The 14,175-nt window shown below is 47.7% G+C and overlaps 1 protein-coding gene across 2 annotated transcripts in view; it reads right to left on the bottom strand.

Annotated features, from left to right (window-relative positions):
- The window catches only part of psd3l (pleckstrin and Sec7 domain containing 3, like), a 505,495-nt gene that overhangs the window by 44,790 nt on the left and 446,530 nt on the right, over positions 1-14,175 (bottom strand). For both annotated transcript variants that reach the window (XM_038792652.1, XM_038792653.1), the window contains one exon: positions 2,595-2,788. In XM_038792652.1, coding sequence (XP_038648580.1) covers positions 2,595-2,788 — 194 coding nt within the window. The remainder of the gene's footprint in view (positions 1-2,594; positions 2,789-14,175) is intronic.

The following is a 14,175-nucleotide window of genomic DNA, read 5'->3' as shown; positions in this document are numbered from 1 at the left end:
TCCACATCCTACCTACAATGAGGCAACCAGAACTGGTTACAATATTCCAAGTGTGGTCAAACTAGAGTTTTATAAAGCTGCAGCAAAATTTCACGGGTCTTTAACTCAATCCCCCTGTTAATGAAAGCCAACACACCATACAACCGTATCAACCTGGGTGGCAACATCGAGGGATCTATGTACGTGGACCCCAAGATCCCTCTGTTCCTCCACACTTCCAAGAATCCTGCCTTTAACCCTCTATTCAAGCATTCAAATTCGACCTTCCAAAATGAATCACTTCACATTTATCAAGGTTGAACTCCATCTGTCACTTCTCAGCCCAGCTCTGCATCCTGTAAATGTCCTGTTGAAACCTGCAACAACCCTCAACACTATCTACAACTCCCCCAACCTACGTGTCATCGGCAAACTTACTAACCCACCCTTCCACTTCCTCATCCAAGTCATTGATAAAAACCACAAAAAGCAGAGGTCCCAGAACAGATCCTTGCGGGACACAACTGGTCACCGACCTCCAGGCGGAATATTTTCCATCCAGTACCACTTGCTGCCTTTTTTCGGCCAGCCAATTCTGTATCCAGATAGCCACATTTCCCTGTATCCCATGCCCCATAACTTTCTGAATTAACCTACCATGGAAAACCTTGGAAATATATTGTCGTTCCTTCGCTGTCGCCGGGGCAAAATCCTGGAACTCTCTCCCTAACAGCGCAGTGCGTGAAATTCATATATACCAGATCCACTGCCCGACCTTCATCACATCATCACACCCTCAAAGAATTTAATCAGGCTTGTGAGGCATGACCTGCCCCATACCAAGTCATGCTGACTATCTTTAATCAAACTATGTTTTTCTAAATAATCATAAATCCTATCTCTCAGAATCCTTTCCAGTATTTTGCTCACCACAGACGTAAGATTGATGGGTCTGTAATTCCCAGGGATTTCCCTATTCCCTTTCTTGAACAGGGGAACAACATTCTCCTCCCTCCAATCATCCGGTACTACTCCAGTGGAGAGTTAGGACGCAAAGATCATCGCCAACAGCGCAGCAATCTCCTCCCTCGCTTCCCACAGTAACCGTGGGTATATCCCGTCAGGCCCAGGGGACTTATCTATCCTGAAGCTTTTCAAAATTTCCAGCAAATCCTCCTTCTTAATATCAACCTGTTTGAGTCTGTTAACCTGGTTCACACTGATCTCATGGGCAACAAGGTCGCTCTCTCTAGTGAATTCTGAAGCAAAGTATTCATTTTGGGCCTCCCCCATCTCTTCAGACTCCAGGCACAAGTTCCCTCCACTATCCCTGCTCTCACTCTGATCATCCTCTTATTTCTCACCTAAGTGTAGAACGCCTTGGGGTTTTCACTAATCCTTCCCACCAGAGCTTTTTCATGCCCCCTTCTAGCTCTCCTCAGTCCATTTTTGAGTTCCTTTCTGGCTACCTTGTAACCCTCTAGAGCCGAGTCAGATCCTCTCGTGACATATATTGTACCAATTTCCAAAATTTTACCAATTATCAATATGTAACACGTACAACAGAACGTCAATTTTGTTTCTTGTGGAATTGTATTATTACTGGGGACAGCTCCTTCAAAACCAAATCCCTTTTATCCTTGCCACATCTTCAGCCAAAATTAGTCTTTGCCAGAGAACACTGCAAAGGCAATTTAAGGTTTAGCAAGTAACCTTCGAGGATAATAAGCCGAGCCCGAACCTCACAATAAACTCTCTCCATTTTTAGATTGGATCTCAAAGGATAACAATGACTGTGGAGAATCTTGTAATCGAAACCAAGACAGTGTATTAAAATTTTATGCTTTAACGGGAGTGTTAAATTCAATCATAAATGTCTATGTTACAGCAAACAGTGGGAGAAATTAGTTATTCATAAAATGTGAAGCAATTTATTGCTTGTAGATCACAAAGGGCTTATTTTAAAATATGCTAAGCCTCGATGATTTATGGGGAAAGCACTAAACTACTATTGCATAGCACAAGCGTAACGTTTCAAATTTTCTTTAAACAGGACTTTCCCTTTTAGGCTGGGATGGCTAACTGAACTAGGACTGTTGATCATTGCAGTAACCTGTTTCCTATTGGAAAACATCAAAACCGTATAAGCCTAGGAGGGTTGGTAACCTAAAAAAAGAGAGGCAAGGAAAAATTCTTCTTCACAATGAATTATAATGATTCTGAAGGCAAGGCCGTAACTGAGCGATGGGAACAAATTCAATCGGAATTTTCTACAAAGGAAATGTGCTAAATATTTGAAGTGAAAAACCTTTTGGGGCTTCGGTGATATAGCAGAGGAGTTGGGACTAATTGGATAGCTCCTTCAAAGTGCTGGCACGGGCAGAGTGGGCTGAAGGGCCTTCTTTTACAATTCTCACAAAAATTACCGTCTTCTTGGGAAAGCACGGAACAGTCCTGCCGGGGCTTTGGAGTTCACAGGCTAAACAACCTTCGACTCCATTCCTTCATCAACTTCCCACTCAAGGAAGAAAGGAAGTCAACCGGTAACAGCTAAACACTGGTTTAAAGAGAGAGGCGAACGACAAAGAGGGAAACGTCCATTGTTCAAGACTCACTTTTCTTTCCATCCATATCTGCATGAAGCTTTCGTGAGAGGAAGCCAGTTTTGTACGTTTTAGCATTGGGATCCTGCGGAATGTCGAGGAATGGATTAGTACCAGATCCAATCCGATTGTTGGCCTTGGATCCAGCATGATCTGTTTTGTCATTAGCAAGCTCGGAGAGTGATTTCCTCAACTCTTCTTCATTTCTGGAGGGAAAAAGAAGGGGAGGCAGAAAATAAAATGTCACATGATGGGGATTATAACATTGTTTTTTTCACATTCACATTGTTTTAATTGCATTGCAACAACCTGCTGAGAGAGAAATCACAGTGGTCTGAGACGGTAAGTAATTTGGACATTCTGAATTCTCCCACTGTGTACCCGAACAGGTGCCGGAGTGTGGCGACTAGGGGCTTTTCACAATAACTTCACTGCAGTGTTAATGTAAGCCTACTTGTGACAATAATAAAGATTATTACTATTATTCAAATGTCCAATCCCTGGGGCTTGGGGAAAGAGAGGATGGGCGGAATCATCCGGTGAGAAAACTGGTGCGAATCCCGCAGGTGGTGGCGACGGAAAATCTCACGGAATTTTGAGCTTCTTTTACAAGCTTCTTTGTTCCCCCCACGTGAATCGCGCCGTGCTTGTGGCGGCCTCCTGCCCTGGGACAACAATGTCTGCAGTCAGTGGAGAGTTCCATCTTAACTCTTCCCCAGCACTTGTTCCAGATCCGGTCGGGGGGGAGGTGGTCGCCACATGAGGGGTTGGGGGGTAGGCTGTGCAGAGGGCCTGGATCTAGATTCTCCCAATGGGCCTTCACCAAACTACTGGATTATGTGCAGCAGAGGCGGGGCCTCCTCTACCCACATTCCAGCAGACATCCTTCCAGTAAGATCACTACCCCCATCCGAGAGGCCTTGGCAGCCTTAGTCAGTGCCAGCTTGAGGCAGTGCCTCAAGAAGATGAATGACCTTCTTTTCACGGCAAAGGTAAACCTGCCTCCTCCAGTCTCCCGCTGTACCCCGCGCATCTCCAAGGTGATCTCTTAACCAGGCACCTTGCGGGTTGCTAACACCTATGAAGCACATCCCCCCTCCATCCAATCCCATGGCCCCCTGCAGTAGCTACTCTGCTCCTCACATCCCTGCTCCCACTCAACTCCCACGCATGCCACCCCCCTCCTCATCATCGGAGCTGGCAGGACTCCTGCCTCCACCCTCCCCCATCTGCCTCATTTTAGGACAAACTCGAGCATAATAGGAGTGAGTGGGCAGAGCCAGCCGGAATCATATGTGATTTCAGATGCCTCACATCCTTCAAGGAGAGAGCCCTCGAGCTGGACGATGAGGAGCAAGGCCGCACCTGTGGAGAGGGTGAAGTGGGGGCAGCAGGCAAAGTGGAAACTCTCACTGCAGTCATTTCTCAAACCTCACGTGAGTAAACATGGTCCCTTCAGTTGTCCCCTGTGATGCACTAATGCCATCGCCCTTCCCTTGGAGGTCACTTGGTCAAGCAGCCAGGAGCATCTGGACACCACAGCCATGAACAGTTCCAAGGGAGACAACTCTCGTAAACACACATAGAAGAGGCATCACATCTGTCACCTGCACCCACCACCACATCCCATCCCCCCCCCCCCCCCCCCCCGCAACCCTCGGTAGGCAGACTTCTGGGTCACTCACTGGTGAGTATCTCAGAATTGAAGATCCTCAGCAGGTGGAACTGGCACTCGGGAAGGATACCAGAGCCGAGGACTCTGCTGAGCTCATAGACAATGACAAGCCCCTTGCTCCGGTCAGACTCGAGCTGCTGGAGCTACAAAGGCAGAGTTGTGGGCATCAGGAAGGGATGTAAGATCTTCCAATGGTGGACATGGAGTGAGTGGTTGCACATAAGGTGGCTCCTGCCCGAGGGCTGGTTCTTTGGCTCTATTTGCCCAATTTTATGGGACGGTTCAGGTGGAAAAGTGATAATATTGTACAACAAGGATTTCTCCTCCGGTGGGAGATGTCGAAGAGTTAACAGATGAGGAGTGTGTTGAGCAATGGGGATTCTTTGAACCTGGTACAGGGGGGGAAAAGATGGTGGAAGGACCCGTGGTGCCGCTGCCCGCACAGTGGTCGATGGAGACATTGGTCAAGTTCCTTTCGGCCGAATTTCAAAAACAAAGGCTGGCGGTCATGGAGGACTTGTCAAAAGTGGCAGAGCCAATTCGGGTTGCCCTCGAGAGGGAAGAACAGTGTCCTGAGACACAGAGTGCGTCAGTGGAGGAGATGGTTGCTGACCAGGAGGATTGGGATGCCTCTTTGGAGGCAGAAACATTGATGATGTTGGAGGGACAAAATAAGTTGAAGGCTAAGGCGTTCTCTCCGTGTCTGCGTGGGTTTCCTTCGAGTGCTCCAGTTTCCTCCCACATGTCCCAAAAGACGTGCTTAGATGAATTGGACATTCTGAATTCTCCCTCTGTGTACCCGAACAGGCACCGGAGTGTGGCGACTAGGGGATTTTCACAGTAACTTCATTGCAGTGTTAATGTAAGCCTACTTGTCACACTATAAAGATTATTAGTATAATGCAACAAGTTTGGGGTATTTCTGTTTACACAGGGGAACGAGGCAGGGTTGTCCACTTGCCCCGTTGTTTTTTGCCTTGGAGTTCGAACCGCTGCCGGTAGCACTTAGGACATCGACAGAATGGAGGGGAATAGAAAGGGAGGACATGGAACATCTCTGTATGCAGATGGCTTGCTGTTATATGTGACGGACCCGATTTCTAGTAGGAGTAAGATCATGGAGATGTTGACTAAATTTGTCTCATTCTTGAGGTATAAATTAAATGTGGAAAAAAGTGAGATGTTCCTGGTAAGTTCCCAGGTACAAGGAAGGGGACAGGAGAAGTTGCAGTTTCAGCTGGTCAGACCGAGTTTCCAGTATCTGGGAATACAGTGGCACATAATTGGGTTCTGTTGCACAAGTTGAGTGTGGCCAACTTGGTAAAAGGAGTGAAGGAGGATTTAAAGAGGTGGGTTGTTCTTTCGCTATCACTGGTAGGGCAGGTCCAACCCATGAAAACGACAATCCTTCCGAAGTTTTTAGTTATTTTCCAGAATATTCCCATTTTCCTGCCTAACTCTTTTCTTGTGAGGATACATTGGATAATTTTGGCCTTTATATGGGCAGGTAAGGGGCCATGAATTCGGACAATAGTTCTACAGATGGACAGGTGTTCAGAGGCGGGTGTTGGCGTTGCCGCGTTTGATGAATCATTGTTGGGTGGCAAATGTGGAGAAAGTTTGGAAATGGGTCATGCGGGAAGGGTCAGTCTGGGAGTAGTTGGAGGAGACTGCGTGTATACGGACAAGTTGAGGGCACTGATGATGGCTCCGCGTCTGATCTCGCTGGCCAAATACTCCACGAGTCCGGTAGTGGTTGCTTCATTAAGAGTTTGGGATCAGTTTAAGCAACATTTTAAACTGGAGGGCATGTCGCTGTGGACGCCAATTTGTGGAAATCATAGATTTATTCCAGCGGGGTTGGATTTGACATACAGGGTTTGGGAACGGGAGAGGGTAGAGAGGTTTAGGGGCTTGTTCATGGAAGGTAGATTTGCAGAGTTGGGGGAGCTGGTAGAAACATTTCAGCTCCCAATGGGGGGAATGGGTTACGCTACTTGCAGATTAGGAATTTTGTGAAGAAGGAGCTGCCCACGTTTCTGCGGTTACTGCCCCCTTCATTGCGAGAGAAGATAGTGTCTGAGGAAGAGATATGAGCGGGCAAGATCTCTGATATCTATGGGGGGTTAATGGAGAGGGAGAAAGCTTCGATGGAGGAGATAAAGGGGAAATGGGAGGGGGAGTTTGGTGGTGCATTTGAGAGGGGGGAGGTTTGGAGTGAGACCTTGCATAGGATTAACTCAACCTCCTCATGTGCGAGATTGAGTTTAATTCAATTTAAAGTGGAGCACATATGCCGAAGGCACAAATGAGTGGATGCTTTCCGGAGGTGGAGGATAGATGCGAGCGGTGTTTAAGGGGCGGGCAAACTACACACTCATGTCTGAAATTGGTGGGATTTTGGGAGTCCTTCCCATACACAGAAACATATATGGAAAATAGAAGCATGAGGAGGCCATTTGACCCTTCGAGCCTGCTCCGCCATTCATTATAAGCATGGCTGGTCATCAAGTTCAGCACCCTGATCTTGCCTTCCCCTCCCTATCCCTTTAGCCCCGAGAGACATCGGGGATAATGTCGGAGATCTTGGGGGTAAAGGTGGCTCCGAGCATGTGGATGGCGATATGTGGGATATCGGAAGATCAGGGAGTGCAGGATGAAAGAGGCCGACGTGTTTGCCTTTGCCTCCCTGACAATGCAGAGGAGGATCCTGTTAGGGTGGCGGGCTCCAGAATCGCCAGGGCAACAGGGTGGTGAGTGATCAGGCAGAATTTTTACATTTGATGAAGATAAAGTTTACCATTCGGGGGTCAGAGGAGGGGTTCTACTCGAGGTGGAGGTTGTTCATCTCCTCTTTAAAAGTTGGTAAGTGTCAGCGGGTGTGGATTGGGGTGATATAGTGGAGGGGGTTTGTAATGAGGAATATACATTGTTGGATGGAATGTTGTGTTTTGTATATAAAATGAAAATGTCCTGAATAAAAGTATTTTTAACAAAGGGATGCAAGTATCCCTTCTCGAATTGCATGGCCAATTGTAGGAGTCCTACTGACTTCTGTCTGAGGAGATGGTGCTCTGAAGGAGCACTCTACCCTCAGGGTGGTGGGCATGGATAGAGTGCTCTTTCAGAGGGTCGGTGTAGAATTGATGGACCAAATGGCCTCCTGATGCACTGCAGGGGTTCTATGATCCTACCTGCAGGTGTTGGAGCTTCAATTCCCACCCAACCTACACATCCCTGGACACTTAGGGGCAATTTACATACCTAACCCTCACATCTTTGGACGGTGGGAGGAAACAGAAGCACCTGGAGGAAACCCACGCAGGGAGAAAGTACAAACTCCACATAGACAGTCACCCGAGGCCGGAATTGAACCCGGGTCCCTGGCACTGTGAGGCAGCAGTGCTAAGTACTGTGCCACCATGCCGCCCTCGATGTTCGATGACACAAGACCCTTTGCCGGTAGTGTCTCTGACGATGATCCACCATCTGTGGTGCTGCTCCCGGAACAGCAATGGCCCAGCCTCCACCTCCACTGCAGGGCACCTAGTCCTGGCCACATACAGCGGCACGTCAACATCTCTGCTGGTACTCGATCACAATGAGTAGAATAGCTAATTCAACTGGTTCCACTATTTTCCAGAATCAATCACTGAAAAGATGAGAACACCAACATGAGTGGTGAGGATTCCTGCCTGACCCTCCGTCCTCCACATCTCTGGGACTTCCGCCCACGTGCTTCCCCCTCAGATAGTGCCTCTCCACTGAGCCTCACATCCTCCCCTCTCACACTATAGCCATTTCCCCAGTTGCCCCTCTCATCTCCACTTAGATGAGGCGCATGGGCCCTCGAGAATCCAGTGGGCCCTAACCCCACCCATTCTCCACCCTCCACCACTACCCCCACCCACCCGCCTCAGCGTTAGGTGAAAGGGCCGTTGAGTGGATGCATGGGACCAGCGTCTGCATCCTCAGAGATGACCTTGAACGGGGTGAGTGACATCACCATCATGCCTTGATGGGGTACACATCAGTTTCATCCGCGTAATGTTCAGCCACAGCCATCCAGCCCAACACTAATCCCTGACAGTCAAATTTCCCTGACAAGTGGATTTGAACTTCCATGCAACTTAAGCGCTTTGTCCTCAAAGTCCTGGCTGAGCGTGGGACAACTCAGACTGCAATCGTTTCCCCCCAGTGAGAGGGTTTTCATGCCTCATGAAGCAGGGTTGCAATCCACTAACGGGTGTCCCACTCTTACAGCCTGTACACTCATGGAACCAGACCCAGATACCTCAAAGTCACCCCAAATGCTGTCCATCTGTATTCACTTCTTCCCAGCCACTTTCGAATGCCTACAAAGGAAGGTGTCGTGTCTGCGTGGGTTTCCTCCGGGACCTCCGATTTCCGCACTGACAGTGGCCCGCCGTGGAAAGCGACGGGCCCCGACGGAGTCCCTGGGTGAGCACTCAGAGCCTGCGCAAACCAGCTGGCGAGTGTATTCGCAGATATCGTCACCACCTCACTCCTCTGCTCTGAGGTCCCCACCTCCTTCAAGAAGGCCACCATAATACCAGTACCAAAGAAGAACAAGGTAGCCTGTCTCAACGACTACCGACCGGTGGCCCTAACGTCCGATTTCATGAAATGCTTTGAGCGGCTAGTCATGAGATGGATCACTGCCAGCCTCCCAAACGGTCTCGATCCACTGCAGTTTGCCTATCACCGCAACCGGTCCACAGCAGACGCTATCTCACTGACTCTGCAATCAACACTCAAACACCTCGACAACAAGGACACCTATGTAAGACAGCTGTTCATCGACTACAGCTCCGCCTTCAACAACATTATCCCAACAAGACTAATAACGAAACTCCGCATACTTGGACTTGACCCTTCCCTGTGCAGCTGGAACCTCGACTTCCCCACCAACAGACCGCAATCTGTCAGGATAGGCAACAGTACCACCACCACAATAGTCCTCAACACCGGAGCCCCGCAAGGATGTGTGCTCCGTCCTCAACTGTACTCCCTATACACCCATGACTGTGTGGCAACATTTAACTCCAACTCAATCTATAAGTTTGCGGATACGACTGTGGTGGGCCACATCTCAAACAACGGCGAATCAGACTACAGGAGTAAGATAAATCACTTGGTTGCATGGTGCACTGAAAACAACCTCTCTCGAAATGTTGGAAAGACCAAGGAACTGATCATCAACTTCAGGAAGCGTAGCATGACACACACTCCCATCTGCATCAATGGCTTCGAAGAGGAGATGGTCGATAGCTTTAAGTTCCTGGGGTCACCACCACCAACGGTCTGTTCTGGTCCACTCACGTTGATGCAACAGTCAAGAAAGCCCAACAACGTCTCTACTTCCTGCGGAAGCTAAAGAAATTCGGCATGTCTGCATCGACTCTCACAATCTTCTACAGATGTGCCATAGAGAGCATCCTATCCGGCTGCATTACAGCTTGGTATGACAACTGCTCGGTCCAAGATCGCAAGAGACTGCAGAGTGTGGTGAACTCAGCCCAACGCATCACACAAGCTTGCCACTCTCACATTGATTCTGTATACACCTCTCGCTGCCTCAGGAAGGCAGACAGCATTATCAGAGACCCCTCCCACCCAGGGCATTGCCTTCTTCCAGACCCTTCCATCAGGCAGAAGGTGCAGAAGTCTGAAGATTCGCACATCCAGACATAGGGACAGCTTCTTCCCCACAGCTACGAAGACTCCTCAATGACTCCCCCTCTGACTGATCTGTTCCCTGTAAGAACACTATTCACGAAGCCTGATGCTGCTCTTGCTCATATATTTGCTTTGTTTGGCCCCTTGTTCCACACTGCAACCAATCACTGTTTTGTCGATGTACCATTTGTCAATGTTCCCTGTTGATTACTCTAGTGTCCATTATGTGCACAGTACTGATATGTACCGTGTACGTTCCTTGGCCGCAGAAAAATACTTTTCGCTGTACTTCGGGACATGTAACAATAGATCACCAAATCAAGTTCAAATCAAAATTGAACCTGGGACCATGCCACTGTAAACCAACAGTGCTACCATGCAATTTGGTATTTGTGCGAATCTGGCCATGCTACAGCAGCATGTCTCTTTTTGCAGCCGTACTCAAGCTCCGAACTACTAAACAAATATTATTTTTACCAATAGCTTCATCATTAGGCTTCGTCAACACAGCACTGACAACAGTGCAAAGGTAACTAGTGAGATGCATAGACCACAGCTCTCGTGCAACACTGTGCCTCTGCAGAATCATAGGTGCCACACTTCAGATTTAAAGCATCTATAATTTTCACTTAAGTCCCCTCAGCGAAAGCAGGGAGGAGACATCCACATCCAATGTGGGGCTGGGTTCGGCCCTCAGCCCCAGATGTCAAATGATCCATTTCCAGTCTACTGCATCCCAATTCCCAGCGTAAGAGGTGAATTGGCCAAACTGTCCCGAAAACCCCGAAGGTCAAGTGGGGTTACAGGGATAGGGTGGGGGAGTGGGCCTAGATCGGGTGCTCTTTCAGAGGGTCGGTGCAGACTCAACAAAGAACAAAGAAAAGTACAGCTCAGGAACAGGCCCTTCGGCCCTCCAAGCCCGTGCTGCCCGACTAAACTACACTCTTCTACACTTCCAAAGTCCTAATCCCTCTATTCATGTATTTGTCAAGATGCCCCTTGAATGTCACTATCGTCGCTGCTTCCACCACCTCCTCCATCAGCGAGTTCCAGGCACCCACTACCCTCTGTGTAAAAAAACTTACCTAGTACATCTACTCTAAACCTTGCCCCTCGCACCTTAAACCTATGCCCCCTAGTAATTGACCCCTCTACCCTGGGAAAAAGCCTCTGACTATCCACTCTGTCTATGCCCCTCATAATTTTGTAAACCTCTATCAGGTCGCCCCTCAACCTCCGTCGTTCCAGTGAGAACAAAGTTTATTCAACCGCTCCTCATAGCTAATGCCCTCCATACCAGGCAACATCCTGGTAAATCTCTTCTGCACCCTCTCTAATGCCTCCACATCTTTCTGGTAGTGTGGCGACCAGAATTGAACACTATACTCCAAGTGTGACCTCACTAAGGTTCTATACAGCTGCAACATGACTTGCCAATTCTTATACTCAATGCCCCGGCCAATGAAGGCAAGCATGCCGTAAGCCTTCTTGACTACCTTCTCCACCTGTGTTGTCCCTTTCAGTGACCCATGGATCTGTACACCTAGATCTCTCTGACTTTCAATACTCTTGAGGGTTCTACCATTCACTGTATATTCCCTACCTGCATTAGACCTTCCAAAATGCATTACCTCACATTTGTCCGGATTAAACTCCATCCGCCATCTCTCCGCCCAAGACTCCAAACGATCTAAATCCTGCTGTGTCCTCTGACAGTCCTCATCGCTATCCGCAATTCCACCAACCTTTGTGTCGTCTGCAAACTTACTAATCAGACCAGTTACATTTTCCTCCAAATCATTTATATATACTACAAACAACAAAGGTCCCAGCACTGATCCCTGTGGAACACCACTAGTCACAACCCAAAACTCAATGGGCCAAATGGCCTCCTTCTGCACAGTAGGGATTCTATGATTTCCCAAGCAGCTGAAAGATTGGCAGGTTTGCATTATTAATGCATGCGCCCTCAGATCTACTCTGACCCTTTGATTCCAATATCAGATAGAACAGGCTGAACCGACTTCAACATTCTGCAGACAGTAAACATGCCTAACTCAATGGGAAATTAAGAACTATTTAGAGCTGTGGCTTAAGCTGCACATTTATCAATGATCTTTCCCTCAGGTAAAATTGATTTTCTCATTAAAAAGCAGGCTTACTTGGGTAGCATTTGCCTTTCATATATCTGTCTGCACACCAGCCAATGATCCGTGACTCTGCACACGGGGAGGGAAGATCAGGTTTTTTGGGGGGGGGGGGGGGGGGGGGGGAATGGAAGAGCAGAGGATAATTGACAGAGGCGAGCAAACAAAACTGAATTTCCATTTTCAAGTTGTACATTCTATCCATATTTTATGTTGTCATAATGGAAACTTCATATGTAATCGTGTCACACTGGACATCCTGAGGTTGTGCGCTATATAAATGCAAGTTTTGTTTCTTCTTTCTCTGCAGTGGCCGCCATAGTGTGACAAGTTTAAACTGGGTGTAGAAATCATAAACTTACACGGGAAAGAGTCATCCACATCAACAGAGGATACATTTATTTGGATTGACAATGTTTACTGATTAGCACAGCACATTGTGATATGGTAGATTGAATAATGCTCCAGGGCTGAACAGAACTGGGCCTTGCTGATGTCTGTACCACATTCCATGTTGCCAGAAGGATTATGAGGCACATTTCAATAAGGTCTTGAAATTTCACAGGCAGCTCATGATTTCATAAAAAGACTATGTAAAAACGCACAGCTTTTAATGTTCTTTTTTCTTGTTTTCAAATTAATAAACCTCTAGGTATTGTGAAAATCGTTTTTTGACTCACTGAAGCATCCAGGAGCGCCAACAAACATTTTAGCTGAGTAATCATTGAATGCACTCTCATTATTTTCAATGGCAGAATGCCATGAAGCACATTATATAACACAAGCTGACATCATCCTGGGTCCAGGGTGTTAGGAAGGAAGGCAAATGGTGTATTTACTATTTAATTGGTGTTAATTAATGTTTAGGATGAATAATGTTAACGTGCCAAAGGTCGACAAATTAAACAATTGAAATAGGATATATAGTTGTTCCTTCTATCAGTGTTTTTCGAACTATGTGTTGTGACCCACGGTTGGGTTAAGGGGGGGGGGGGGGGGGGGGGGGGTCGTCTGAAAGGTTTCAGAGTGATCAGTCACATTGTTCCCGATTGCGGCAGAAGCGCCCAATGGCCACGACCGGCTTTTAAATTGAGAATGCCGGATCCAAACGGCTTTTAAACAGCATGATGCAATCTTCCAGCCGGAAGCGGTGGCGGAGAGCAGGTCACGCGCCCTGCACATACACTGACATCACGCGCCCTGTACATCCGTGTTTTCGGGGCAAACGCACGGAGGAGAGATTCATCCATTTTCTGCCTGTGCGCAAGCAAGTTACAGGACTGTGAACAGCTGAAGATGGATCGTTTTAAACATGAAAAAACTGAAATGAGGAACAAGGCAGGGTAAAGATGATTTCTTGAGGTATGGCTTTGTCAATTGTACCAATGCAAATCAGGATGCAAAGCCCATGTGTGGCATATGCAGGGAAGTACTGGCAAATTATAGTTTAGTACCCTCAAAACTTCAAAGGTATTTGAAGACTAAGCATGGTGACAAACCTCTTGATTTTTTTCAAAGGATGCAGCGAGAATTTAAACCATCTGTTGAACTCCTTGGCGTAAATGTAACACTGAATGACAAAGCAAGTGAGTTCGTGAGGACCCAGCAGGCTCACTTTTTAAAAATTAATTTACAGGATGAGGGCATCGCTGGCTAGGCCAGCAATTATTGCCCATCCCTAGTTGCGCTTCAGAAGGTGGTGGTGAGTTGCCTTCTTGAACCGTTGCAGTCCTTCAGGTGTAGGTACACCCACAGTGCTGTTAGGGAGAGAGTTCCAGGATTTTGACCCAGCGACAGTGAAGGAACGGTGACATATTTCCAATCCAGGTGATGGCGTTCCCAGGTAACTGTTGCTCATGTCCTTCTAGATGGTAGTGGTCGTGGGTTTGGAAGGTGCTGTCTAAGGAACCATGGTGAGTTATTGCAGTGCATTTTGTAGATGGTACACAAGGCTGCCACTGCTTCGTCCTGGATGGTGTTGAGCTTCTTGGATGTTGTTGGAACTGCACTCATCCACACAAGTGGAGAATATTCCATTACACTCCTGACTTGTGCCTTGTAGATGGTGGAC

The sequence above is a fragment of the Scyliorhinus canicula genome, chromosome 3 (assembly GCF_902713615.1).
Source record: "Scyliorhinus canicula chromosome 3, sScyCan1.1, whole genome shotgun sequence".
In the NCBI taxonomy this organism is placed as follows: domain Eukaryota; kingdom Metazoa; phylum Chordata; class Chondrichthyes; order Carcharhiniformes; family Scyliorhinidae; genus Scyliorhinus; species Scyliorhinus canicula.
Note: the sequence above shows the minus strand (reverse complement) of the source record. Positions and strands in the feature narration are given on the sequence as shown.